We start from the raw sequence: 27,942 nt of genomic DNA, 5'->3' as shown, positions 1-27,942 counted from the left end.
GCGGCTCTTCGTAAGGCGTGCGGGGCCCGCGGGACAGGCCCGTGAGGCGCCTCCTGCCAGGGCGGCAGGAGCCACCCCCGAGGGGGAGGTGGGCACCGGCGCACACGCCCCGGCCGCCGAGGCGCCGCCGCGGGCGGGGGAGGCCGGGCCCGGCGGGGCGGGGAGGCCGCGCCAGAGGCTCCCGGTGCGGCGTTGGGGGGGGGCGGTCCGCCGTGCCCCGGCCCGGCCCCGCCCCGCCCCCGGCCCCGCCCGCCGCCGCCATGTTGCGGCCGTTGGTGCCCGGTGCGGGGTGAGGCCTGCGCGGGGCCCCGGCGGCGGCGGGGCCCTCGGAGGAGCCGCCTGCGTGGGTGAGTGTCGCCCGCCCGCCCGGCCGGGCCTGGCCGCGCCGGGGCCCGCCCCTCCCGCTCGCCCTCCGCCCTCCCCGCGCCCTCCCGCCGGCCGGGCGGGTGCTGCCGCCCCGCGGGCAGGGCGGGCGGCCCCGCCACCGGCAGCCGGAGCCCTGCGCGCCCGCCAGCCCTGCCCGCCGCACTGGCTCTTCCGGCCCGCGGGGCGCCCGCCGCCTGCCCCCCCCCCCCCGCCCTCGGCCGGGCCCCCGGCGGCGGCCCCGGGCACGGCTCCGGCCCCGGCCCCCGCGGCGGCTCGGCCCGGCCTGGCCCAGCCTGGCCCGGCGGCGCCGGGACAAACTAACTTCGACGGGGCTCGCCCACGTGCGGCCGGGGGCGGCGGGGCCGGGCCGGGCTGTCAGCGCGGGGGGGGGCGGCAGGGCCCGGGCGGCGGGGGGGCGGCGGGCCGGGGCGGCCCCCGGGCCTTTGTCTCGGGTGGGTCGCGCGTGGGGACGGCGTGGGCTGGGGGGAGGGGGCGGCCGGGCTGCCCGGGCTGGGCCCCCCCGCACCCCCCCCGCAACCCCCTCGCACCGTTCCTCTGGGACGCGCCGCGCTCCCGCACGGGCTTCCTGAAACTTTAACGGGTGTTAAAGCGCCGGCTCCCGCTGCCGTTTGAAGCCCCCGGCTTAATCTGCCACCGGCAGCGGCTTCCCCGTTCCCGTGCCCTCCCCGCAGGCCTGACAGCCCCTGGGCCGCCGCTTCCCGCGCCGCCTTGCCCGCTGCCGGTTGGGGTGCGCTCCCCGCGCTTCCTCGGCCCCCCCGACACCCCCGAGCCTTTCCCTGGCAGGCGATCCCTGCCCACCTCTGCCTGCGCCCCTCAGAACAGCCCTGGGCAGGTGTTGGCCCTTGTACCACACTCCCGTACTGCAGATTTATCAGTACTGACTATTGTTATTTTCCTTTATTATTTAACTCCAGTGTAATTGTGTGTTCGTGCTTTCCTATTAGGTGGCAATCCTGAACCTTCTCCTTGAGCAGCATGGTATGTGCTGGTTTGAAAGCTGCAGAGGAGCCGCTGCAGACCTCTGAAAGTCCCCAGCAATAACACTGCTAGTGCAAGGTTTGTCTGGTGCGTGTGTGGGACGCTGGTCCTGGGGTGCCTCCTGCCTGTCTGCAGAGTTTTGAAGCTTAGCCACAGCCCTGGGCTTTCACATACTACCTCAAGCGAGTTCATGGGGTTTTTTTTTTTGGGTGGTTTGGAGTCCTCTAGGGTGAGGTTGGTTTTGCACCTTGAAATATATGCATTCTACTCTGTAAGTCCTTCTCTGCTTATTTTATTCACCTCTTCTGTTGCTTTGCAAATCTCCACCCCATGTTTTCATAGGCAAGTAGAAAGGAAAATTGGAGTCCAAGCTTGGGTTCCAAGGCAAGTCCTTTGCACAGGAAGGATGGAGTAAGGATGAAGGTCTTTATTTTCAGCTCTTCATGCAAGCTAGTTTCCAGAAGGCTTTGACATAATTTCCTTTAATATACTTTTTCTGTTTGTTATCTGAGAACAGAAATAAATGGTGTTCAGTCAAAATTTTAAATTTGTGTCATTGAAAAATCACTTCTATTGGCAAGATACTTGGTCTTCTCTAGAATCTGGGTCCAATTTTGCTTTATTTTGAGAAATTGTAGCTTTGTGTATGACACATTTAAGATGCAGTTTTGTGGAGAAATACTTGGGTAGAGACTTGTGCTCTCATAATAGCAAAGAGCATAAACTAGTCTTTTATAGAACTTGAAGATGTACATGAAAAAAACCTTGCATTTTCAGAAGCTTTCAAGAACAGCATATTTTGTAATGCTGCAGATACCCTGGATTTATTTTGTCTTGTATTTTAAAACACTGCTGCCTCCAAAAATGTGGATAGGTGTTCAAGAGTGACAACGGAAGAGTCAAGAGTGATTGGCAAGCTCATCTTTATCTATATAAAACTTGAGCATTCCAAGTTATGGATGAAATGTCTTCCTTGTGTGCCAGAAATTTTGGGAGCTGAGTAGTGCCTAGCTCTCTCCCAGCTGGCACAAGTTTTCCCACCCAAAGGAAGAGGAAGTTTCGGGTCTACACTCTTTGCCAACTGCAGTAATCTGTGATGTTTCAGAAGCCCTTATCAAGTGCTGTGGTGATGTGAAGCGTATGGATAATCTTCTGGGCTTCCAGGGACTTGATGTGCAGCTGCTCTACCTTGCTGAGGGATGTGATTGTAAATTATTGTACAGCCCTCTGTGGACATTAATATTTGTGGTTTAATTTAAGAACAGGAACAAGTTTAAGCTAAACCACAGCGAGCCACTCTTAAACCAAGTAAATCTCCATAGAGTGTTTTGCAGGAGGTTAACCAAAGCAACACCTCCGGGGCTTGTCTGTAGGCATGGCTGAACTAAAGCTCAATGACCAGTACATCCTCTTGTTCTGTGCTGAAGTGATTTCTCCTGGCCCAGCTCTGTAAATTGTTCCCTATATCAGCAGTCTGGCAGGAGGGATTGCCCTTGATTTGGTTTTAATGTCACACTTGACAAACTTTTAAACTCAATTGTAAATGATGAAAGCAGCCTTAAATTGGTGGCCTTTTAGCAAGGTATCAGGCAGCTTCTTTCTCTCCCTGCGCCTTGTCCCAGGGTGGCCCTCTCTGCCCACACCTCTGCTCCCAGCAATCCCCTCTCCTCCTGGTCTCTTGCCATCCTCCCCCTCTCCCTCGCTTGCCACTGGCTTAGGCAGCGCTGATGCAGCCCAAGTCAAGTGCGTGTGGCAGGACTTACCTGGCCTGTGAGTGCTCCTTGCTGAGTAGGAACTGGTGCTCTGCTAGTTGAATTGAAGCTCTTTGGCTTTTTTTTTTTTTCTCCCTTCCCTGCATACAGCATGCATCAGTTCACATAAATTTGGGGTTTAAATGGAACATGTATTAAAATAATGGCTTATTAAATATTTGGGAAGTCTATATATTGAACCAGCTTGAAAATATTTTTTGATTAAATGGGAAAACTGGTATCCCTGACAGTAATGAGCACAAATGTTCAAGTAATTCTGTGCTGTCAGTTTTCATTATGCATCTCATCAGAGCTTGATTATTGCTGTCGTAGGTCTCTATGGTGAGCGTCTAAGTCCCCACTTCCCTTCTGGAGGGCTTATAAAGAGAGAGCTGGCTGGAAACATCATTTCTTGTTACAGTTTGGATATGATCCTTTATTCTGTCTTTGGGCAGTTTTGCCTCGCATTGTTACCTAATTAAGGATTGCCCCTGTTTCAAATAAACCCTGCTTGGTTTACCATGCTTTGAGCTGTTGTATTGAAATATTTACTGGAGACTTCTATTATTTAAGTTGCTTTGGGTAGGGAGTCATCTCACTTTTCAGGCCTGTTTCTCTTGGGTCACCTGTTTACTGCTGACTTTTTTTCCTTGAAGGAGGACTGAATTCTTCAGATGTGACAACCTGTTGATAAATTTGCAGTGATTGTTGCCTATTAGCTCTAAAAAAAACCCCCAAGAAACCAGTACTAATGTACTTCTGAATCTTTTGTTGAGGCTCATGAAAATGGCTGCTTTTGGAGTACGAATCATCTGACAAGTTGTCCCCTGCATGAGCTTGGTGTCACTTAAAAGGTCATGTTTGAACCAGCTTTGTTCTCGGGGGATCCTGGGAGAAGGGGATGCTGTCTCCCACCATGTTGCTCGAAGCACCAGGAGCAGCTTGGCCCACAACCTGGAGAGGGTGGGTTGTGTTGCAGGACAGGAGCGAATCACTCCTGTCACTTGTCACCTGCCCCTGCCAGCTCAAGCAGAATGGGACCTGAGCTTCTGCTGATTCTCCAGGGGCAGCTAGGGCAGGAGAGGTCCCTTCCCTGTGATGCACTGCAAAATGGTACAGTTCTGTAAAAAGCTGGGTTAATATCTTTGCGTATGAACAGTCAATCTTGGAATAGTTAAAATGGAAGCTGAAGTGTCTGCTGCTGCAGATGTTTCTTACCTTCGTACCCTGCTGCATTAGCATTTTGGGCAGTTGTGGGTTTTGTCAGATAAGGTGTTTATGCAAATGAGTCTTACAAAGCTTGTCCTTGGGGGAAATGTACCTGACAAAGTATCTTTTTGCTTTTAATTGTAGCTTTCATCATGGGGGACATGAAAACCCCAGACTTTGATGACCTCTTGGCTGCTTTTGACATCCCTGATCCAACTAGCCTTGATGCCAAGGAGACAATCCCATCAACTGGGGAGGAGAATGAGAATCACCTGAAGTCATCGGGAATCTGCATAGATGAGAATGTGGCCTTAACCCACTCTTTGCCTCCATCCGATGCTCCTGTTGTGAGTGTGATTGTGAAGAACACGAGTCGTCAGGAGTCCTTTGAAGCAGAAAAGGAGGGGAATCACCTCGGGACTGGTCTGTTACACAATGGGTTTCGTGGGTCTGATCTGCCATCGGAGGCCCACGCTTTAGTGCACAATTATGGCAAGTTTGAGTCAACTTTCATTAATGGCGACAGCTCAAGAAGTTACTCTGATAAACTGGACCAGTCCAAGTCGGAGCCTTTGCCAACATTTAGTCAGTTTAGCCCGATTTCCAGCCCTGAACCAGAGGACGCGTTCAAAGAGAACAGTATTGGTGATAAACCCAAACATGCCCAAACTCCGTATTTTCCACCACCTTCAGTGTATATACCGACAGGAGCTTCAGTACTGGATCATCTTAGGAAGGTACCAGAACCTGAATTAAGCATGTTTGATCAATACTGTAAAAAGGAACAAAAGATGGAAATCCACTGCCAGCCAGAGAATAGGCTGGAAATGAGCAGGAGAGAACAGGACAAAGCAGCAGAGAGGTTTGCGGAGTCAAGCAAGGACTTGGTAGATACCAATAGCTTTCTTGGAGAAGGCTTGGTGTTTGGAGACCTCCCTCACAACAATTTAGGAGAAAGTAAGGGGTCTGTGCCTGAGCTGAACATGTCTTCATCAGTACCTCCTCGCCAGAGGTTAAAGCCAGCTCATTCAAAGTTGTCATCCTGTGTGGCGGCACTAGTAGCTCTTCAGGCCAAAAAGGTTGCGTGTATCCCAAAAGGCGATCAGCCAAGTCTTACCAAGGAGCCTGGTCCTTTCAAGGATGGGACGAAGGGAAGTCCAAAAATGCCCAAGTCACCAAAGAGTCCCCGAAGCCCCTTAGAGGTGGTAAGGAAGGCCAGCAAGCAGCCTGAGAGTCCTCGAAGCGTGTGCAGCGACAGCAGCGGGAAAGGCTCTCCTTCCATGGCAGCTGGCTCTCCACCAGCCATTCCCAAAGTTAGAATAAAGACTATCAAGACATCCTCTGGTGAAATTAAAAGAACTGTAACTAGGATTTTGCCAGAAAATGACGAGTTGGGCAAATCTTTGGAAGAGTCGCCTGTGGAAACCTCATCTGCTGAAGAGTTTATCAAATCTTTCCCATCACCTGATACTAGTGCAGTTATGGAAAGTGAGGCTAGCAAGAATTCAACCAAAAATGGGGCTGCTGTGGCTATCCAGCTGTCAAACGTAACAAGCCCTTACGCAGACGGTGTGAAAGCAGATATTGTTTCAAACAGCACGTGTGCCGTGTCCTTATCTCCACTGCCAAACTGCAGCGGCGGTGCCATAAAAGTAGGTGTGAAGCGACAGCAGCAGGGTATTGTGGTGCAGCCGTCCAACGTGACCACCTCCAGCCTTCTTCCCAAAGCCGTGCACTTGGCAAATCTCAACTTAGTCCCACACAGTGTTGCTGCTTCTGTTACGGCCAAGTCATCCACACAGAGGCAGAATCAGCCTCAGGTGACACAGATGTCTGTGCCGCTGGTGCACCAAGTCAAGAAAGCTGCTCCCGTCGTCGTGGAGGCGTTTAATAAAGTACTACACAGTGCCAATCCAGTGCCAATATATACTCCAAACCTTAGCCCTCCGCCTGACACCAGTATTAATTTACCTGCCTCAGGGTATTGTTGCCTGGAATGTGGGGACTCATTTGCCTTAGAGAAAAGCCTGACTCAACACTATAGCAGACGAAGTGTTCATATTGAAGTCATGTGCACTCAGTGTTCAACTATGCTACTTTTTTTTAATAAGTGTAGCTTGCTTAAACATGCAAGAGATCATAAGAGCAAAGGATTTATCATGCAGTGTTCTCAGCTGCTAATGAAACCAATTTCCTTAGACCAAATGTTTTCACCTACAAGCTCTTCAGCCTCTCTGTCTCCTCAGACTTTGCACTCACCCTCTCCTTCCCGCAAGCCCAGTGCTGCTTTGGGAGGTGGGGTCGGAATTTCTGCTAGCGCTCAGCCAGCCTTGCCTCTTTATACGGACCCATTGAGACTAATCCGTCATGGACTTAAGTGTTTAGAGTGTAACAAGCAGGCGCAGGATTACGTTGCTTTAGCAGCTCATTACCAGAGAACCTCAGAAGATAACGAGAGACTGGTAAGTTGTCATTTTAATGTTATTAGTTAAATCTCTCTGAGTTTAAAGAGATTGTCCTCCAGGGGGAAAAGTAGGCATCGTAGTGGCAAATCAATCTCTTTGCCTTAAAATGTGTTTGTGGGGAGGATTTGGGACAAGCATGAGCCCAGATGTGTGCACATGAAGAGACGCTCAGTGTTGGTTTTTTTGCCCTCTTGTTTACCTTTTGCCAACAAAAAGAGGGTAGTAAGGAGACTCTGGAGATCCTAGAGCATTGAAGGAAGGTGTTGGAGATCAAAGATCACTTGGATGAGGCATGCACAACTGCTGTAGGGGAGGACCAGTGCAGCATTACCTGAAACAGGTTTTTGTGCTCTAAGCGTGGTTAGAGGAGATCTGACACAATTTAATTTTATCTTTCCTAGAACTTGTGCCAGAATTTTCCATGTAACACTTTGAACATTGGGTGCTGTTTTTACTGTTAGTGTGATAAAGTGTATATTGGGACAGGACTGGCTGAGAGGGAAGCAGTGTAGTATGTGGGGTGGAAGGCTATTTTTGGCTATTTTTGTCCTTTAGGTGGGAGAGGGACAAGTCAGTGCCATGTTTCCATAGGAGGGCTGAACAATCTTGTTAGTGGCTTCCTGTCTTGTTCCAGTGCTGCCCTGCTTGGATCTCCACTGCCTTCGCATATCTCCCTCGTAGGTGCAGATGGGGGAGTCTGAATCCCCTTTGAAACTCCAGCTTAGGTTTCTACTGATGAAGAGGAGGAGATGCTCTTCGTTGGGTGCCAAGACTTTGGTTTTGTTTTTTATTTTTGAAGATACAGTCAATCCTGTTTAAGTATAAACCAAAATGAAGTTGAACAGGAGGAGGAATCCTTTCTCCTTATCTCTTTAGATGTGAAAGCTCTCCACGCTGGTCTGGCTGCCAGCAGAGCTGGCAGGCCCCCAGGGCAGTCCCCTCTGTAAGCTCCATGAATGAGGACTCCATGCCAACATGAGACATTTGGGGAGATGACTGCCAGTCTCTGCCATGGCCATTGTAGTACCTGCATGCTCCAGAGCCTCCCTCTGCTTGTTAAGTGGCTTGCAGGAGAATTGAGGTTGCTGTGGTACAGTTTAGATGCTTTGTTAACTTTCTCTTAAATTCATCATCGAAAAAAAATAAAAAAAGGATTATGCCTGAATGGTTTTTATGCCATGAAAAATGGTGAGGCCAGAAGGGATCAGCGCAGCCACGTAATCATGTTTCTTGCCTGAGGTAGACCAGTGAGCACTGCACTCTGTCAACACTGTAACTTATTTTTCAAGTATAATACATTTTTAGAAAATGTCAGCAGTCTGGAATTAAAACCTTCAGGTGAAAGGGGTACAGAGAGTGCTCCAAAGTGAGCTAAAATGTTAATCAGCTGCATTAAAAATGTATTTCCTATTTTTGTTGTGGAATTATCAATTCAAGAGCTCCTTAAAGAGAGAAGAAATGTCTGATAGTAAATATTTTTAGCTTGTAATGAAATAATTTATTCTGTACCTTAACCAAAAAAAGAGTTGCTTCAAGTTACGTCTGCTAGATGTGAGATTATTTTTGTATTTTTCTGAATAGAAGCATTGGGAAAAACAGGAAAAAGAGGCAACATTAGAGCTTGTAAAACCATGTCCTCCTTGTTTGATCTTCCCATGTTTGTACTCAATGGGATGCATGCATTGCTCTGGAAGTCCTTTTCCAGTGTATCTGCTGTCCTCCAGACTGCCCTGTGGTGCTCCATGCTGTTCCTGGAACATCTGTTTCAGCAAAGCTATTACATTTCTAAAGGAAATAAGAGTTGTGCCCATATGCCTGTAATTGTGTGCCTCCAGATTTAGCAGTAGCTAATGGAAACCATCCCTCTGCCTTCTAGCAGTACCCAGGGTATTTGGTGTCCCTGGGCTGAGCAGTAAAAGGATGGGTGAGATCCAGTGGTCTCACAGGGTCCCTGCACGGATGGGTGCCGCGGTCCAAGGCAGAGGGCGTGTGCTGGAGTGTCTTGACATCATGTGTCTCTCGAGTAGCACGCTGTGTAGCTCCCATCAGTAACGAGGCATGAGAAGCTGAAGATTTTGCATTATCAGGGGCATTAATGAACACAAGTGAGTCTGATATGAAACATGGTGTGAGAAGGAGGTAGGTAAGGCTGCTGGACTATGCATCATAAACTCCTGGATAGGAAAACATCAACCGGCCAAGCCCATTCTGAGAAGGTGCTGTCGGTATCCCTGACTTTGCATTAATGAAGCTAATTTCTTGGGTAGCTATTTCTATTTTGATCAGAAAAAAGAGGAATGTTGGTAGAAGCTGGAGATGATCAAGTGACTGATTTCACAAACCATTTCGTAGGTGGTAGAAGTGGTTGAAAACTGGTTTCCATCTCCAGAGTTGCACCAGGTCATTCATTTTTTGGGGGCAGTGATAGAAATATCATTGCTGAGGAAAGCATTGATATAACACACCTGTATTCAAAACGAATCATTCAGTGCCCCCAGTAATGGATCAAAACCACTGTGTCCGCACAACAAAAGGTGTTGATTTATATACTGGTATTTCTTATTTAAAAAAAAAAAGGGTACAAAACCAGTAGCTGTGTACCTGTGCTTGATCCAGAGCTTGCTGCAGGACAATCTGCCAGGATGCAGAGGTGGTACTAATCGTTGTGAGAAAGCTCAGACATGAACCATATCCCCAGATCTCAAGAGACTAATTATCTAGTATTTATCATAATTCTGCACATTTGAGCAAAAAACGGTGTGTATTTCTTCCTCCATACCTGATGTTTTTCTCACTGTACTGAAATACTGGTTTAGAAGCAACTGTATGAGGTGGGGGGGAAGAGATTGTTATAATTTCTTAAAGCTAACAAAAAATTGCCCTCTAGTATTTTGGAAATTTTTTTAGTTTTTAATTTCTTACACAATCCCAGAATTTGGACACAGAACTCTTTGCCATACCTCCTTGAGAAAGTATGGAGTATCTTGATACTTTCTGTATAAAGCTATGGCTTGATTTATGCCTTTTAAAGAGCCTCGAGAAGTAGAAGGGCAGGTCCCCACTGTATTATGGCCTAAACATTATAATTTATGACTATTCAGGTGCCTGATACCAGGTTGTCCCAAAAAAGAGGATTCTTAGGAAGGATAGGTGGATGTATAAGGGAAAGAGTATCTTTGGCTGAACACAAAGGGTAAAATGATTTATCTGCAGCACCTGGATTCGTACTAGAAGACATACTGACCTATGGAAGATAAGCTAGGTGGATTTTTGATCAATGTTCTTGGAAGCTCTTCTGTTAAATGACATCAAATCTGGATTATTAACCATGAAATGCATGTCTAACATGACCATAAATTGAGAAACTGAGCAGGCTTTGAAGTGCTCAGTTACAGTGCTTTTAACTCAAACACCTTTTAGACCTGATATGGAATGGGTCTGTCACCTTGTTAAGAAGGAAGGGTTGTTCCAACAGGGTTGGTGAAGGAAAGAGCGAGCAGAAAAAAGACTTATTTTTCAATATGATGTTTTCAGTTATCCAGAAGGTGAAAAACAAGAAAACTGTGGTAAGAGTCAGGGATGATTGGATGGGAGAGGAGGAACAACCTAAGCCGACTGCTCCATGAGAAAACTTATCCTGTATTGGTACTTAAGATTTCTCACTTTAGTTGGAGTTTCTTACCATGACTTTGTGAATTACTTTGACATCTTCATGTTTCCCATAGCTGTTTAAAAAGTGATTGTTGTTTTCTGTTTGTTTGTTCCAGTTGGTGGCTTGGGAAATACTTGGTCTTAAGTTTCTGAATGGCCTTGGGTAAAGTCCATAGTAATAGGACAGATAACGGGTAAATAACTTTCCTAGGTGTGGCCAAAATTAGAATGAGTGGCTGGGTCACAGTTGTTTTGGAAGAAGGAAGAAAGATAGAGATGTGGTGTGGACAGCAGGGAAAGGAGATTTGGAGCAAGTGAGAGGAAGAGAGGGGAATGATACTGTGGTTGAGAAGGTAGAGTGGAAAGACCTATAGAAAAATGATTGAGATCTTGACCTTAATATTACATTTTAGATTTGTGGCAGCTCCATTGATTGCACTTGTTCAAAGTACAGCAGGGAAATCCTACCTGGATTATTTCTATATTATTTTTTATGTAGAATATGCATAAGATGAAAACTGTTAATCTCAGCCAGATACCACAGTGGGATCTCTGTGGTTTACGGTGAGGATACAGGGTTTGCAAATTGTGAAGCTAATCCACTTTAGAAATAGAAAGAACTGGATTTACTGCATGTATGTTTTGAGTGGATCCTCCTAATGGATCAGAGTTACTTTGCTTTTTTTTTTTTTTGAGACTAGCGAGGCCAATTTTGCAGTATTTGCAAGTTTGTGAATCAAGTTGCTCAATGGGATCTGTTTACTGCTTTTTGATCGCAGAAGAAGAAGAAAGCAGTGTGTAAATTTGCATATCTGGTAGGTTGGATTTTGTTCAAGCTAAAAGCTGTGTTGCATATAGGTGTTGTGCTTGTCCAGATGTTCAAAAGGTGATAGCAGATGTTCTGTGTAACTTCAGGTCTGTTTGGTTTGACTACAGTGGTTCTAGAGCAAGATTTTTTTTTTGGGGGGGGGGGGCAAGGATAAATAGGTGTAGTTTATGCCAAATTAATCTGATATACATCTTCTGTAATTCTTTTTGGAGCAGAGAAATGAGTAGATCCTAATCTCCTTGATGTTCAATGGGATGGCTGTTAGAGTGCCATGTGGGGAATGGCTGTACAGGAGAAGTTGAATTATGAGGTTGGAACAGAATCAAGTAAAAGGGAGGTAACTGCAACTGGGAACAGGTTGCTTGTAAGACCTCCCAAGGGATGTCTTTAGCATACCTCTGCAGTTAATGTGTATATTAAGGACCTTGGAGGATGACTGTGTAGATAAAATTTGTTGAACCAGCAGGGTAAGAAATAATGGAAAATTGGGAATGTTTTACAGGAGGACCTAGATGATCTTGGAAACCAAGTAGGAATGGGATGAAGCAACTGAAAAGCAGGATGCATGTGTTTGGTCACAAGAAGACTGAATAGCCAAGATAACTTGTGCAGGGGATTTATGTTAACCTGCAGTACTAGTCAGGTTGCATTAATACTCCCTGTCACTGCTAGAAATAACCAGACTGGAGAAGTGTATTTTATTTATCAGGTATAAACTGGAATAAGTGAGGGAAGAATAACCAGAGAAATGGAAAGGTGATCTTGTGAGGGGAAATTAAAAAACCTTGATGAGTTTTTAGTTTGGTGAAGACCTGGTAAATTAGGGTGAGTCTCTTTCAGTACTGAAACAGACACAGCATTAAGGTGAGGGTTGTAGCACCTTTTTTTCCACCAGAAACTAGATGTGAAAAAGAGAGTTTCCTGTGCTTGCAGGGATTGCCCTGGAGAGTTTGTCAGCGTCACACAGGTTTTTTGTAGCCTTTTCAGGGCTGGGATCAAATTACAGGAGATGAACAAAACCCATGCACCTCCTGGTGCTTTTCCTTAAAGAGTGAGAGTGGATACACTTTGTATCTGCTGTGATGTTTATAGAAAAGAGCTTTTTAAATTTAGGGGCAACAATGATGCAAGAACAGACTGAAATAGATTTACACCAGAAATTGGAGGGCGGTCTGTAATCATCAGAGGAGTGAATTCTGGAAGAGGTTTGCAGCAGAAGTAATGAAAAAGACACAAACTGGTTTTGAGATGGAGCTTTTTTTTTTTGTAAGGCCAGACTAATGCACAATAATATGTGCAAGAATTCAGAGTGCTTCCTGACCCTCTTGGGCATAATTGTCCATCTACTGGTAACCAGAGATGTTTCATACTATTTTTTTTTTCCTTTTTTGACTTGACCACCCAAAATCCACCAAGGTAGCTAGGAACTTCAATAAAATACAAAATGTAAACTAAGGACCTCTAAATTTTCTTGCACCTTTGTGCCTTTGTTCTCTCTCTTTTTCTTCTGTCATCCTTTATTTGTCCAATAAGAATTTTTCAATGAGTGGTGACGTATCCTGTTTATGCACCACCTACACTGGAGTCATTTAAAAGGAATTTTATTGCTGCCTTTTCTTTTTCTTCTTCCTTCTCCCTCTTAAATCAATGCTTTATAATTTATTGGCTAAAACTTGCCAGAAGCTAGTAGGACCACATGCTGTACTGGTAATTTCCCAGCAGCAAAGTAGCATGCAAGAAGGACAGCAGCCATATCTTTGCTGTTTTTGCCTCTTCCTTCTCTCTGCCCTCCTCCCTTCCCTGCATGTTTTAATTTAGAAAACAAGAGGACTGAAAATCAACAAAAATTCCCTTGTCTCTGTAAAGCACTGTTTTCTCCCTCTCCGAAACCAAGGGTGATTAATACAGTTCTTAGGTACTAGCAAGGACAGATTTTGTTTTATATGGAAATTTTTCCCCTGGATTTTGTAGAAGCAAAAAGGATGGAGGATGTTATGATGAAAGCATGTTGAGGGAATGGAGCTCCAGGCAGGGATTGCTGAGAGCGCAGACAAAGAGATGAGTGGCAGGATAGGAGCTAGAGCCTGCACCCTGAGGCCAAAACAGAGCATCTGGATGAGGAGGAGGAGAGGCTAAGGAGGAAGAAAAGATAGGGTGTGGCTCTGTAGTTTAAATCAGTGTGTGATCTGCTGCCACACCAGGCAACCACCCTTTCCTCCTCCCCCACCCACTCCTGCTCCTGCTCGCCAGGCCCTGGTGGTCCTGCAGCCCCCGGGGGACTGAGACCAATGGAGGAAGAGAGAAGTGAGCATGGGTGCAAATTGGGGGCCAAGATGTGGCTGAGAGCAAGGAGGGGACAGCTAGAGACAAAGGCAGAGTCTGTCTCGGGTAGGATGAAAACTGAGGCTGGAAGCTGGTATCTTCTGACACCAAGAGGAAGGCTCCTGCTCCCCTGTTCCTCTTCCATGTGAGCACCTATGATGCTGCCGAGGGCAACCTGGAGAATATCAGAACTGACTGCAGAGCTCTGGGGGTGATGGGCAGGGGCTTGAGAGCCCAGGTAGTAGTCTGCTCAGTCCTGTCAGTGAGGGGAAACAGTGTGAGGAGGAGGTGGCCCTCTGAAGTCTCTAATGCTCATGCATGGAGCATGGGGAATAAACACAAGGAACTGGAGATCTGTGTGCAGTCATAGGACTCTGATCTTTTTGGCATCACAGAGAGGAGGTGGGAGGGCTCACATGACTGGGGTGTTGTGATGGAGGGACACAGGCTGTCTGGGAAGGACAGGCCAGGAAGACAAGGAGGGGGAGTTGTTCTCTATGCGAGGCAGCAGCTGGAGTGCCTGGAGCTCTGCCTGGGGGTGGGTGAGCAGCCCCCTGGGAGCTTATGGGTCAGGATGAAAGAGGTGGCTGGTGTAGGTGATGTTGCAGTAGGTGTCTGCTATAGGCCACCTGACCAGGAAGAACAAGTGGAAGAAGCTGCCTGCAGACAGTTGGAAGCAGCCTCACATTGACAGACCCTGGTCCTCCTGGGGGAGTTCAACCAGCCTGATGTGCTAGTGGGACATCCCAGCAGGATGTAAACAATCCAGGAGGTTCCTGGGCAGCATTGATAACAACTTCCTGAGCCAAGTGATAGGGAAGCCAATGAGGGGAGGTGCTCTGCTGAACCTCATACTTGCCAACAAGGAAGGGATCACTGGGGATGTGAAGGTCAAATGCAGCCTTGGCTGCAGCAACCATGAGGTGGTGGAGTTCAGAGTCCTGAGGACAAAAGTCAGTATCACAATACTGGACTTCAGGAGAGTAGACTTTGCTGGCCTCTTTAGGGATCTCCTTGAAGTAGTCCTGTGGGATAAGGCCCTGGAGGGAAGAGAAGTTCAAGAAGGGAGGTTGATATTCAAGGGCCATCTCCTTCAGGCTCAAGAGTGGTCCATCCCAACAAACACCAAGTCATGAAAAAATGCCATGATGCCTGTGTGGATGAGCAAGGAGCTCTTGGCAGAGCTCAAAAAGGGAGTGTACAGAAGATGGAAACAGGAACAAGTAACCCGGGAGGAATGTGGAGGCACTATCTGGGTATACAGGGATGATGTAGAAAAGCCAAAGACTACCTGGAATTGAATCTGGTAAAGGATGACAAAGGCAACGAGAGGGGTTTTTTTAAGTAGATAAGTAGCAGAAAAAAGACTAAGGAAAATGTGGACCCACTGCTGAATGGGGCAGGGGACCTGGTGATGCAGGACGTAGAAGAGGCTGAGGCACTGAACACCTTCTTTACCTCAGTCTTTACTAGTAAGACTGGCCTTCAGGGATCTGAGGACTTGGAGACCAGCAGGAAGGTCTGGAGCAAGATGTGTCCTTGGTAGAAGATCAGGTTAGGGAATACTTAACGTGGACATACACAAGTCCATGGATTCTCATGAGATACACCCATGACTGCAGAGGGAGCTGTCAGTGATGCCACTCTTGATAATCTCTGAATAATTATGGTGATTGAGAGGTACCTGAGAACTGGAGGAAAGCAAATGTCACTTCTTTCTTTGGAAAGGGACAAGAAGGAGGATCTGAGGAAGTACAGGCTGCTCAGCTTCACCTTGTTCCCTGGGGGGGGTGTGAAGAAGCAGCTAATCCTGGGAGCCATTTCCTGGGACCTTTTGAAAAACATGAAGGTGATCAGGTGTCCTGGTTTGAGCCCAGAGGGCAACCGAGCACCATGCAGCTATTCACTCACCCCTTCCCACCCAAGTGCTGGGAAAGAAAAAAATGAATCAAAAAGGCTCAAGAATCAAGATAAGGACAGGATAGGGTGTCCCACCCGTTATGGTCACAGTCAAAAGACAGGTTCCTTAGGGAAGAAAAAAGAACATCACTTTAGTTCAAACACTAACAAAACCAACACTTAACAGACAGAATGGGACAGGGAGAAGTGTTACCATATCTTAAAAACACCTGCCCCCATCTCTCCCTTCTTCCCAGGATCAGTTTTGTTCCCAATATTTCTTTCTCTTCACTGGGGCAGGGGATGGGGGGTGCAGTTAGTCTACTACTTCTTCCTGCAAGGGAGAGGGGGCAGCACCCTTCTGCATTCTTCCTCCTGCTCCACGTGCCATCCCTCTCATGGGAGACAGTCCTCCACAAACTGTCTCTGCCATGAGTCCTCCTGACAGGATGCATTCTTCTCAGGATGCTTTGGTATCTCAGGTGTGCATCACCCCCATGCGTTGCAGTCTTCCCAGTGCCAAACTACAACAGCAGGGGCTGCTGCTTCTCAGAGTCCTGGGGGTCCTCTGCAGGCAAATCTTTGTTCCTCTGGTGACCTCCATGGTGGCAGCCCTGACATCTCACCATGGGATACAGGGGGATTCTCTGCTCTGCTGCACCCTCCTCCTTTCTTCCACTGGCCTTGGTGTTTGCACAAATGTCCTTTTTCTAACTCCTGCTCACAAATCCCAATCCCCTCTCAGGTTCCTCTTCTTAAATACAGTATTGCGGAGGTGCAGCCACTGTTGCTAGTTGGCTTGTCCTTGGCCAGAGGTGGGTTTGTTCTGGAGCCAGGGGAGCTTTCAAGAAGCTTCTCACAGGGGCCACTGCTGTAGCCCCCTCCCCTGCTACCAAAAACCCTGCCACACAAGCCCAGCGCATTAGATCACCAAGGGGAGATCATGCTTGACCAAGGCAATAACCTTCTGTGATGAAAGGATTGCCTTGGTAGATGAGGATGGAGCAGTGGATATTGTCTGCCTTGCATCCAGTAAGGCTTTTGATGTTGTTTTCTTTATGATCCTCACAGAGAAGCTGATGAAGTATGGGCTGAATGAGCAGACAGTGAGGTGGATTGAAAACTGGCTAAATGGTTGGGCCTGGAGGGTGGGATCTGTGGTGTGAAGTCTAGTTGGAGGCCAGTAACTAAAGGACTACCCCAGGAGTCAATACTGAGTGCAATCACGTTCAATATCTTCTTTAATGATCTGGATAATGGGGCAGAGTGTACCATCGGTGATTTTGCAGATGACACAAAACTGGGAGGAGTGGCTGATAAGGCAGAGGGTCATGCTGGCACCTGGAGTGACCTTGACAGGCTGGAGAGATGGGCCAACAGGATCCTCATGAAGTTTAACAAGAAGTACAAGGTTCTTCCTGTGGAGAGGAGAAACCCCATGCACCAGTATATGCTGGGGGCTGCCCTGCTGGAAAACATGTTTGCAGGAAATGCCCTTGGGGTCCTGGTGGACACCAGGCTGACCATGAGCCAGCAATATGCCCCTGCTGCAAGGAGGACCCTTAGTGTCCTGGCTTCATTAGGAGGAACATTGCCAGAAGGTCAAGGGACATAATCCTTCTCCTTTACTCAGCACTGGTGAGGCCACACCTGGAGAGCTGTGTCTTTACTGGGTTTCCCAGTACAAGAGAGACATGGGCATACTGGAGATGGTCCAGTAAAGGGCCACAAAGATGATGAAAGTGCTGGACCGTGTCACATATGAGGAAAGGCTGAGAAAGCTGGGACTGTTCACCCCGGGGAAGAGAGGGCTCAGGGGCATCTCCTCAATGTCTAGAAATACCTGAAGGGAGGGTGCAAAGAGGATGGAGCCAGGCTCTTTCCAGTGGTGCCCAGAGCCAGGACCAGAGGCCGTGGTCACAAACTGGAACACAGGAGGTTCCCTCTGAACACCAGGAAACCCTTTATCACTGTGAGAGTGACAGAGCACTGGCACAGGTTGCCCAGGGAGGTTGTGGAGTCTCCATCCTTGGAGGGATTCAAAAGCTGTCTGGTCATGTTCCTGGACAACCAGCTCTAGCTGGGGGGGTTGGACCAGATAACCTCTGGAGCTCCTTTTCAACGTCAGCCATTCTGTGACTGCCCCTTGGGTGCCAGGCACTCATTAGATTGGCATAAACCAATCATGAAATCCCAGGAAGCAAGAACCCACTGGTAATGGTGGGGCCTGAGAGAGGCTGTTGGGAGGGGTGAGTGGAGGAGTTGAATGTATATCTTAGTTCTGGAGCTGGAGCTGAAATCTTTTAGTGTGGATTAGCAAATAAACAATCGGTCAATTAAGAGAATCAGTGAAAAGGCAACGTGATGGGTGATGATCATAGCAAAATGGCATTTGAACGGCTGTGGTACTGTCTTTGATGGGATGCAAGGCACAAAGAAGTGCAAGGTGAGAAAAAGAGGCAGAGATGGAAAGCTGCAAGATGTGCATCACCACTGACATGGGCAGAAGCCAACTCTGCAGGGTGGAGGGAAGACCAGAGGGCTTTAATATTGCCATCATAAGAAAGGAGAGGGGATGTACCATGTAGCCTTAGGGGCTACACCAGTGACTTGAAAGTGAGGATGTGAAAATGTGTTGCAACCTAATAAGTGATCATTTTAGAGACTGGGAGTTCAGATTTCAAGTCACAATGCAAGAGGCAAAGAGGTTTGTTGGTGGGTATGGTGGGTTGATCTTGACTGGCCACCGGATGCCCACGCAGCTGCTCTTACTCCCCCTCCTCATAGGCCCAGGGGAGAAAATAGGACAAAAAACTTGTGGGTTGAGATAAGGACAGGCAGATCACTTACCAGTTACCATCACAGTCAAAACAGACTTGACTTGGGGAAAATTAATTTAAATTGTTGCCAACAATTTAAATTGTAGCAGAGTACGATAATGAGAAATAAAAAGAAAGCTATATACACCTACCCCCTCCTTTCTTCCTGGGCTCAACTTTATTCCTGACTCTTCTACTTCCTCCCCCCAAGTGGCACAGGGGAATGGGGGTTGTGGTCAGTTTATAACACTTCATCTCTGCTGCACCTTCCCCCGCTCCAGTGTGGACTCCCACCCCCAGGAGACCATCCTCCATTAATAGCTCCATCGTGGGTCCTGCCCCTGGGCTGCACTTCCTCATGAACTGCTCCCGTGTGGGTCCTCTCCACGGGGTGCATCCTTCAGGCACAGGCTGCTCCAGCGTGGGTCCCCCAGGGGGTCACAGGACCTGCCAGAAAACCTGCTCCAGCGTGGGCTCCTCTCTCCATGGGGTCACGGGTCCTGCCGGGAGCCTGCTCCAGCGTGGGCTCTCCACTGGCTGCAGCCTCCTCCGGGGCACATCTGCTGTGGCCCTCCATGGGTTAGAGGGGGCCAACCTGTGTCACCATGGTGTTGATGAGTCTGTGGGGGAATCTCTACTCAGCACCTGGAGCACCTTCTTCACCAGCCTTGGTGTCTGCAGGGCTGTTTCTCTCTCGTCTTCTCACTCCTCTCCCAGCTGCTGCACAACACTTTTTACACTTTCTTAAATAAGTTATCCCAGAGGTGCTACCCTCCCTGCTGATGGGCTCAGTTTTGGCCAGTGGCAGGTCCATCTTGGAGCTGGTTGGAGTTGGCCCCATCCGACACAGGCGCAGCTTCCTGTGACTTCTCACAGAGGCCACCCCTGCTCCCAAAACCTTACCGTTTAAACCTAGTACAGGGGGTCAGAAGGAAAGATGTGGAAACTGAAATTCTTGAGATTACAGCTGACATCATAAAGGCAAAAGAGCTATAGAATGAGAAGCTTATTTGATGCAACATTGTCTAAGATCTGTGGTGCTAGTGTATTTTTCCATTGCAATTCCACTTTGTTTACTAAAACTGTCAAGTTTCTAGGTCTACACTGACAGTTTAACCAGGGATTTTTCCACTTACAGAAAAATGTATTTTATGTTTATTGAACAGCCTTGCTTTCCAGGGAATAATGTTTTAGTCCAATGCCTTATTTTATTGAGGCTTGAGCACCCTGGTGTCTTGGGATGATTTAGATGTTGGTCTTGGTGAAGGTCTGAGGAGGATCTATGTTTTGGAGTGTTGGGCTGTAAGCGAGGTGTAGGAATACAAATGAGAGTGAACAAGGTCAACAGAGGATGTGGGGTGCAGTGATGGGGCTGAGGATGAATAGATATGATAGGGAGAGGGGGAGTAAGCTGGGAGTAGCAGAAGTGACAGTGGATGGAAGGAGCTTCGGATTGAAGGGTGTCTTGTGGTCATGGCCTTTAGGCTGAAGGCCAAGCAGACTTCCTTAGTGGCTTTGGCTCCTTAGGCTGACATCTTAAAATAGGCAACTATAACCAAAGAAACAAAAACATCTTTGCTGTGCTTGGGTATGACATTGTAAGAGTATATAGGAGTTAATTATGATAAAGGTCTATGTTAGGGCCAAACTTGACACATATTCTGTCACTAAAGCTTGAACACATTGGTTTTAGGGTATCAGTTGGGTTCTAGATTTTTTGTCTTTAAATTAATAATCTTGAGTTTCTGTTGTAGTGGGTTTTTTATCTATAAATTGAACATGCTAATGCGATAATGCCTATTTTTTAAAGAGAGCCTGGGGAGGAGTATAGTTTAGTTATCACGATGGCAGCAAAAGAAATTCTGTTTGCCACTTTTCCTCATCCTGGTAAAATTTTGTGTAGCAGCATTGTAAGCTGTATGATTGAAATAAAAATCCTCCAAGCATCTGGATCTTGACTGTAGCATGGCCCAGCAGTTGTACTGGTGGGCGGTGGGGAAGGGAGCATGGAGTAGCAGAAATGAAGGTGTTCAGACCAGCTGCTACACGTGGGAGCATCTACATTGAAGGATGCAGGTTGCTGGCATCTATTCCAGTGAGGCAGTAAGTGAAAGCTAATGTGAAGTTAAAGGTTAACTTTAAGTAGTAATTTGCTGCGCTTTTTTTGTTGGTTTTTTTTTTTTTTTTTTTAAATAGCAGAATCATCCTGCTAATACCTAACTGCCTGCAGTCCTTTGGCTGCAGAAGTATCAGCTGCCCATGCAGCCCTGCCTAAAATAGAAAAATTAAAGCTTGCAAAAGGCTGAATTTGGGAAGGACTGGAGCTTTGGGCAGTGGGGGATCTTTGGTTTGAATATGTAAAGGACAAGCGTTCTTTAAAACATTTATATTCCAAAAATACCATTTCTGTTCCCCTCTAACTCTTTCACTTTGAGTCCTTAGTTGTTTTTTTTTTTTTTTGTAATTTAGACATTGTTAGGCTTATGAATTTTTTTCTCTTTCATAGCCCTGATCCCATGGCTTAGGGTCAGTGCAGCCCCATGTTTTTATCTGAAGCTGCATAACGATCATATCAAGGCAGACTCTTGTGGTCTGGGGGTGTCTCTCAAATAAACATGAACTTTATCAACATCTCTATAACAGCAAAGAAACACTAAAACCAATGTAAAGTTTTTTTGCTTGTGCTGAAGCCAGTTCCCTTTCCTCTTGCACATTGTAAGTGAAAGTAAAGTTTTGTGTCCTGAGTTAATCTTTCTGTGGTGCATTGGTGGGGATTGTGCCTTTGCTGCTCTCAGGCTTTATCTGAGCAAGAAAATTGGCCACAGGAATTTTGCAGTGATGCTTGCATGTGAGAAGATGGGAGCTTGCTCTGACTCTCTGATTCAGGGTGCTTTGCACTGCTGGTGGTTAGAAGAAAACATGCTCGTGAATGGATCAAATTTGATGCCGAGTTGTGTAGTCAGTCCTTTCAGTGAAACAGGTTAATGGTGCTGCCTCTACGCAGGCACTTCCCAGAGCATAACTGTGTGTTAACTATAAATTTCCTGATTTGCAGATACCTCTGTGGCCACAGGGTTGGGTTTAATAGATGAACTTTTTTTGGAGCGGTATGTTTTTTCAGCCTTCACTCTACTTCAGCAAGTATTTAAATTTTTTTCCCCTTCTGAAGAAGCTAATAAGTAAAAATGGGAATAAAATCAAGTATTCTGAAGTGGCTGAGCTTCTGAGCATTTGTGTGTGTGTGAATGTGACTTCTGGAAGAAGAGCCCAAATGAAATGTAGCAGGCAAACCGGAATTAAAGAAAACTTGTAATAAATAACTCTTGATTAAAGTGTAGGGTATGGGAGTATATGAAAAACACAGACATTACACAACTCAAAATCATATCCTGGTAACATGCTTCAGAAATAACTGACTAATGAATGTCTCAAATTGCTGCCAGACTTCTTTGAAAAGTCATGGAAAACTAGGAGAGAGATAAAAATGTGACATCTGGAACCAAGTTACAATTTCTCATACAAAGCAGAGGAGTTGCAAAAGAAAAAGCCGCTCCATCTCCAAGATCAAGCCTTCGGTGGGGGAGACCACACGCGGCTGCCCGCTTGCTCCTGACAAATGCAGCAGCTCTTGGCATAACATGGATGAGCAGCCCCTCCTGTATTACCCCTGGGCACGATTTCTGGCCTTGCATCTTCTGCAGGTGTTAAGAAAAGTATTAGCGTGAGCCTAAAGATGCCAGTTATAATTTCTTTCCCCTCCACTGAACCTTTTTCAGCTCTACTATATTCTGTGTTTGATTCAATGGAAAAATACAACCTGCCATTTTATTACCCAGTCACTCAGTCCTGTATGGTCTTTTTGCAGTTCTTCATGGTCAGCCCTTATGTGTAACATGCTGAGTTACTGGGTTATGATCGTCAATCTTTGCCATTGCACTGCTTGTTTCCCTTTCCCAGATACTTTGAGACTATTCTGAAGAGCTCAAATCCCATCAGAAATTTTGGGGACCTTCTTCTGTCAAAGAACCAACTGTTTATTCCTTTCTTCTAAACACTTAGTTATCCAAGAAAAACCCTTCCTCTCTTATGCTGTGGCAGCTTAGTTTCCTTAAAATCATTTAGTGAACAGTGTTGCAAAACCATTTTGGAAATCCAGGTAGCCTGACCCATCTGCCGGTCAGATCTTCCTTATCTACATGGTGGTTGACTTCTCTGGAGAGCTTGGATGGGTTCGTGAAGCGGGAAAACAGTTGACTTTTCCCAAGTACAGAAGTAATGCTGGTTAAAGATGACAGTTTTTCTTATTCTTACTAATTTATCTTTGTGACTCACTGGTTTTCATTTTGTCTGTTTACTCCCTGACTTCTTGACTCTCCCACTAGACAATCTGAACTCAGAGACTTGGGCTGTGTTTTCTGTCCCCTCCCTGCAGAGCATGGCGGGAATCCTTCCAGCTTCTTCCCTGGCATCTGCAGACGCAATGAATTCATTTAGCCTTATCCTCGCCGACTCTTGCTTTTTATTCCCATGTTGTGTGTACGCACTCTTTGGCAGGCTTCCTGCTCTTGTGGAGCCTGAAGAAGATAACCACTAGTTTTGATGCTTTTTGCTAGCTGTCCCCCAAACTTTTCTGCCTGATGTTAGCATTTTTGGACCCTGCTGAGCCAAAAAGAAGAAGGTGACAAGAGCTCACTGCTCCTCTGCTGTAGCCTGCACATCCCCAGGCAGTAGTGCCCAGGCATGAAGCCCATTAAATATCGGGCGGTTTTGTCATGTTTTAGATCCAGCACAAGCGCACACAGCAGTGAAAATTCAGGTTTTTAACATGTGCTGATTGCCAGGGTGCCTTTGGGGGCAGTGGGCAAGGCATGCTGGGGAGGAAGAGGTCAGCCCCAAACTGCCTCTTTGCAGAATTAAAATCAAAACTAAATTGGCTTTGACAAGATAGGATCTGGAGAGAAAATGTTTCTCACTAAGCTGTGAGGGCAAAGGTGCTCTCAACTTGTGGTTGTGCTGAGTCTGCCTTAAATACGAGGTGGGATCAAAGCGAAAGGAGTCCTATTTTAACAATGCCAAGAAGTTAAAACTTCCCATTGCAAATCGAAACCCGCTTAGAGAAAAAAGCCATAAAACACAATAAAACTGCCCTGAACGTTAATTTCTTCTTGCAGGTCTTATTTGGAGATTTGAGAGAGCTTTGGAGAATTTAAGGTCCTGCTCAGCTCCTTGGAGAGAGGTCCTGGGGTTTTTCTATTTCCCATTTTCTCATTCCCATTTCTATTTCACAGCTCAGACCATGGCTCATTAGTGCTGTTTTTCTTTGCTGAAATTAGGGGGCTTCTTCAGCATTTGGGGAAGGGCTGAAATACTCTTGAGGTTATTTGAACTGCATTTGAGTGCATACATGGGGGTCCTAAAATACAGTTTTCTTTCACCCGTTTCTCTCTTTCCTGGGGAAACCTTTTCCCCTCTAAACTTAAGTTGCATAATATCTCAGATTGTGTGTCCAAGACTTTTGATGTGTTTGGCAATTTCTGCATTTGTCTCCTTCAAGAGCCTAATTTTTTTATTTCCCTCTCCCCACATGAACCTTTTCAGGTTTGACATAGCTTTGTGTGTTATTATAAATGATGCTTTCTATTACCTGCAGTGGTTTTGACAGTTCTCTGATGGATGTTATGTAGTAGAGCATCACAGAGATGCTGCAGGAATAGCAATGATATGGAAAATGGAGTTGGCCCTTTTTTTTTTTTTTTTTTTTTTTTTTTTTGGTCAGATTTAGGGGCTTCTGTCCCAGGTTTCTACCCTGGTTGCCAGCAGTGATGTCTTCAGGACTAGGTTTGGTCCATCTGTGTGGGCACATGCTACATTAAAAGCTTTGTTTGACTATGTAGATACACCCTCTGGTACAACTTCTGACCATCTTGTGAGCCTGGTAACCTTCTTTAACCCTAGTGGAAGCACTACCTGATTTGACAATCCATAATTGTTTGCTTGCTTTAGTTCATTGTTAAGACAGAGTTTGGAGCAGAGGAGTGATTTTGCATGGGTTTATTAATGACCGAAGAGAGTTTGAGCCCTTAGAGGGCTCAAGGCTGGAGGGCTCATATCTACTCCAGCTCTACTCCTTCTTAGGTATCAAGCAATATGCATCCTACAAAGGATGAGTAGTTGCTCCTGGGCTTTGAAGGAATACAGAAGAGTCAAGACACCTGTGAAAGGGAGCAGAAGTTTGACAGCTGCTGAAACTGGGACAATACATCCACATAAAAAACTTTACATGTCAAGCAAATGATGCTGCTTCTGCAAAGCATCAGAGTGTGGCCCTTCTAAGGGTAGGGAAGAGAAATGCATTTCATAAAGAGTACAGAAACTGGGAGGGAAAGAGTCTTTTGCCTAATTTCTAGTTATCAAGATGTTTCTGTAAGGGTATCATAGCACACATGGTTTGTGGTTTTTGAAAGTTTGGATTTCATCTGGACCAAAGAAATTTTGCAAGAGACACAACTATGGTTTTGGTGGGGAAGGCTGTTGCACATCAGGACTGTACTGTGTTCAGCAGTAAGGGTTTCGAGTCGGGTTGTAATGGAGTTTTTCCTGCTTTCTTGGGGCGATTTTGTTGCAGGGTGGGGTCTCTCTGAGAAAAGGGCTTTCCTTCTCAATGCGAAAATAAAAGCACTGACCAAACAGAACATCTTCAGAGGTAAGAGATGAAAGATTTTAGGGGAAGAAAAAGAAATAAACCACAGAGGACATGGTTTAAGAATAAATACAGTCATCAGGGATTGTGGAAGTTATTAGGATTGTTACGGAAAAAGATGATAAGGAGGTTAGCTGAAGAGCTTCGTAGAGTTAATGGTAACACTAGAGAAAGGGGCTGGGGCTTTCTCTAAACCTGAAAGTTTTCTAGGGTGAATTAGGGGGGAGCAAACAAAGAATAACTAATTAATGTAACCTTTCTTTCATCAGACATGTCAAGTGTGCCAGATGATGCTGCCCAACCAGTGCAGTTACTGTGCTCACCAGAGGATCCACGCTCACAAGTCTCCCTACTGCTGTCCAGAGTGCGGAGCCGTCTGCCGCTCTGCCTATTTCCAAACTCATGTCAAGGAGAACTGCCTGCATTACTCCCGCAAAGTCGGATTCAGGTTTGTGCAGCTCCAGAGGGTCCATGCTGAGATGGCGAGAGGAAACAGGAAACTGGGATTTAGATCTTTGGAAATGCATCTGCCTTACAGCAGAAATGAAAGAGGATGTAGCCCAGGCCTGGCGTGGTTTTCTGCATGACAAAACACATTTGAAATGGGGAATTACTAAATGGATTTAAGAGGAGGTTTCTGAGAGCAGAAATGATTTTGAGGCAGCTTTAAGCTGAAGGACACGTGTTGAATTCAAGTTGCAAGCAGGCATCTCTGGATTGATAATTTACAGCAAACGGATTGCAGATCTTAATCTTCCAAATCTCTTTAAGGTTTGAACTTATATTTATGTCAGTTATAATGGACTGGGGGATGTGTGCCTTCATGAGAAGCTCATAGATTATTTTCTTGTATGCCCCTACAACTCTCCAAACACTTCTCATGAACTGAGACAGATGGAGAAAGGCTCCCAAGGTTCTGGATGTGGTGGTGTGTTTGTGCATGCGTTGTCTTTTCTCCAATCAAATTGATTGCTTTAATAAAAGACATTGTTTTCCCTACAAGCCTTTCCTCTTTGGCATGTTTAGATCACCTCAGCTGCAGCACAGCCCTTAAGACACAGATGATTTGCTTGGGAGATGAGACTAGGTGACTTTTTATGATTCCTTAAAGTTATGTTTTTTCTGCAATTGATACTTGGAAATTTAAAATGAATAGGGCAGTTTCTGCTCTTGGAGCTGATCTTTTAAGATGTCTGCAAATTCAGGAAGCCTTCACTGTGTGGTTTGTTCTGAAATCACACTTAGGTTTTCAAGGGCTTTTTCTTTCAACCGTGAAGACAAGAGGCACATAACAAACCAATTCTGAATTTAATTATATACAGATAAGGTTTTTTTAATGTGGGATCTGACTTGAGGGAGCACAGCCCACAACAAAGAATTAATTCTGTTGCAAATTAAATGGCTGTGATACTCAGACTGTTTGAAAATGAGTTAATCTGAGAGAAGGAGGAAAGCTGGTAAAAAAATATTTTCCCTGAGACGGAAAAATGGGAATGGAGTAGATGTCAGAAAACTAATCACGGGCTTGGTGCAGTTCTTTGGACTTCACTGCCACCTGAGAATCCCAAATGCAGCAGAATTTCATCACACAGAGCTGCTTGCACAGCATCCCCATGCTCATCAATTCCTTGATCAATAATGTGTGTCAGGGTTACGCTGTCCTGAGCTGCCTTATGTAGGAAGCTCAGTGTTTTAGCAGTGATCCGAGGCAAGTCCTTTCTCCTCTGTTTCCAACTGATGGGCTCACAGTGTACAACGGAGCTTGGTCCTGACTCTTAAGTGTATGACCTGGCATTTTTTAAAAACATTATTTGTTCCAGATGTATTACAGTAATATATTTATGATGCCTTAATCCTTGTCAGCAACGAAAGCTTCCATCCGTCTACAGATGTCATTAGCAAGTATCTGCTTTCTGTGCCAGGGGCATTAATGAAGATCTAAACCACGACAGAGCTCAAGAATGATACTTTTGGATATTTTAGCTTTACCTGGCTTCTCTAGAAGCTAAATTTCTTTAACTTCTCCTCTAAATGGCATTTGCTTATCTGTGAAAACTGAGTCCACCAGACAGGTGGACTTCTGGCTGCGCTATCCTTGTTATCCTGCCAGTCTTGCTGTGGGGTTGATGCCACTGGCATTGTTGAAAACAGAAGAAATAAATTTTAGTTGCAGAACTGTATCTAGATAATCCATGGCATCTGCCCTGCGGTCACATAGTGACTTTACTTCTTTTCTTTCACTTTTGTTACTTGCAGAGCTGAAAAGCTGATCAGTTCTTTTAAATCCTTCCCAGGATCAGCTTGACTTGCTGCTTCTCACTATATCCCTGTTTTTCTTGAATTTCTGATGCACAAGTTTGGTTTTGTTTTTGGGACCAGTCCTTATCCTGTCTCCTTTTCTGGTAATACCCCAGCGCATTCAATTAAGTTTGGAGTAAGATTGTTTTATTTGGGTTTTAGTCATGGCTAGTGATTGCACTGAAAATGAGAATGGTCTTCCGTAGTTAAAAATGAAAAATCAACAAGCCTGTCCTAAAGGCTCCTTTCCACTTGGCTCCAAGTGTTACCTCCCCACATTTTCCAAGCACCTTCCAGCTGTTCCCACTGATTTAGGACTTATTTTCCTGCTCGGTGCCATCTGGAGAGTTGAGAGGCTGGAAGGTGAAGGCACAGGAAGCATTCAGAAGGTTAAGGCAACATCTTCTAGCTTTATCTTCTCTCACAGGATGCTTTCCAAGACTTTTACACCACCTCTCCTTGCCCTGAGGCTATCCAAGAGTCTTCTCTTGTAAGTTATTCCCCCATGCTGGGGAGATGATAGCAGAATTTGCAATTTGCAAAAATTACGTGGCAAGCCTCTGACATCTTCCATCCACTTTGTTCTGCTAATTAGTTTACTTTATCAAGCTTTGTCCTTCTGGCACTGGGATTT

The 27,942-nt window shown here is 46.1% G+C and overlaps 1 protein-coding gene across 1 annotated transcript in view; it reads left to right on the top strand.

Annotated features, from left to right (window-relative positions):
- The first annotated feature begins 245 nt into the window (after nucleotides 1-245).
- Nucleotides 246-27,942, top strand: part of ZNF592 (zinc finger protein 592) — a 42,410-nt gene continuing 14,713 nt past the window's right edge. The window contains exons 1-4 of the mRNA XM_074917771.1: nucleotides 246-347; nucleotides 1,332-1,443; nucleotides 4,470-6,787; nucleotides 25,280-25,458. Coding sequence (XP_074773872.1) covers nucleotides 4,478-6,787; nucleotides 25,280-25,458 — 2,489 coding nt within the window. The 5' untranslated portion in view covers nucleotides 246-347; nucleotides 1,332-1,443; nucleotides 4,470-4,477. The remainder of the gene's footprint in view (nucleotides 348-1,331; nucleotides 1,444-4,469; nucleotides 6,788-25,279; nucleotides 25,459-27,942) is intronic.

This window comes from Athene noctua, chromosome 13 (assembly GCF_965140245.1).
Source record: "Athene noctua chromosome 13, bAthNoc1.hap1.1, whole genome shotgun sequence".
NCBI classification, from domain to species: Eukaryota; Metazoa; Chordata; class Aves; order Strigiformes; family Strigidae; genus Athene; species Athene noctua.
This window is presented reverse-complemented; position numbering and strand designations above follow the sequence as displayed.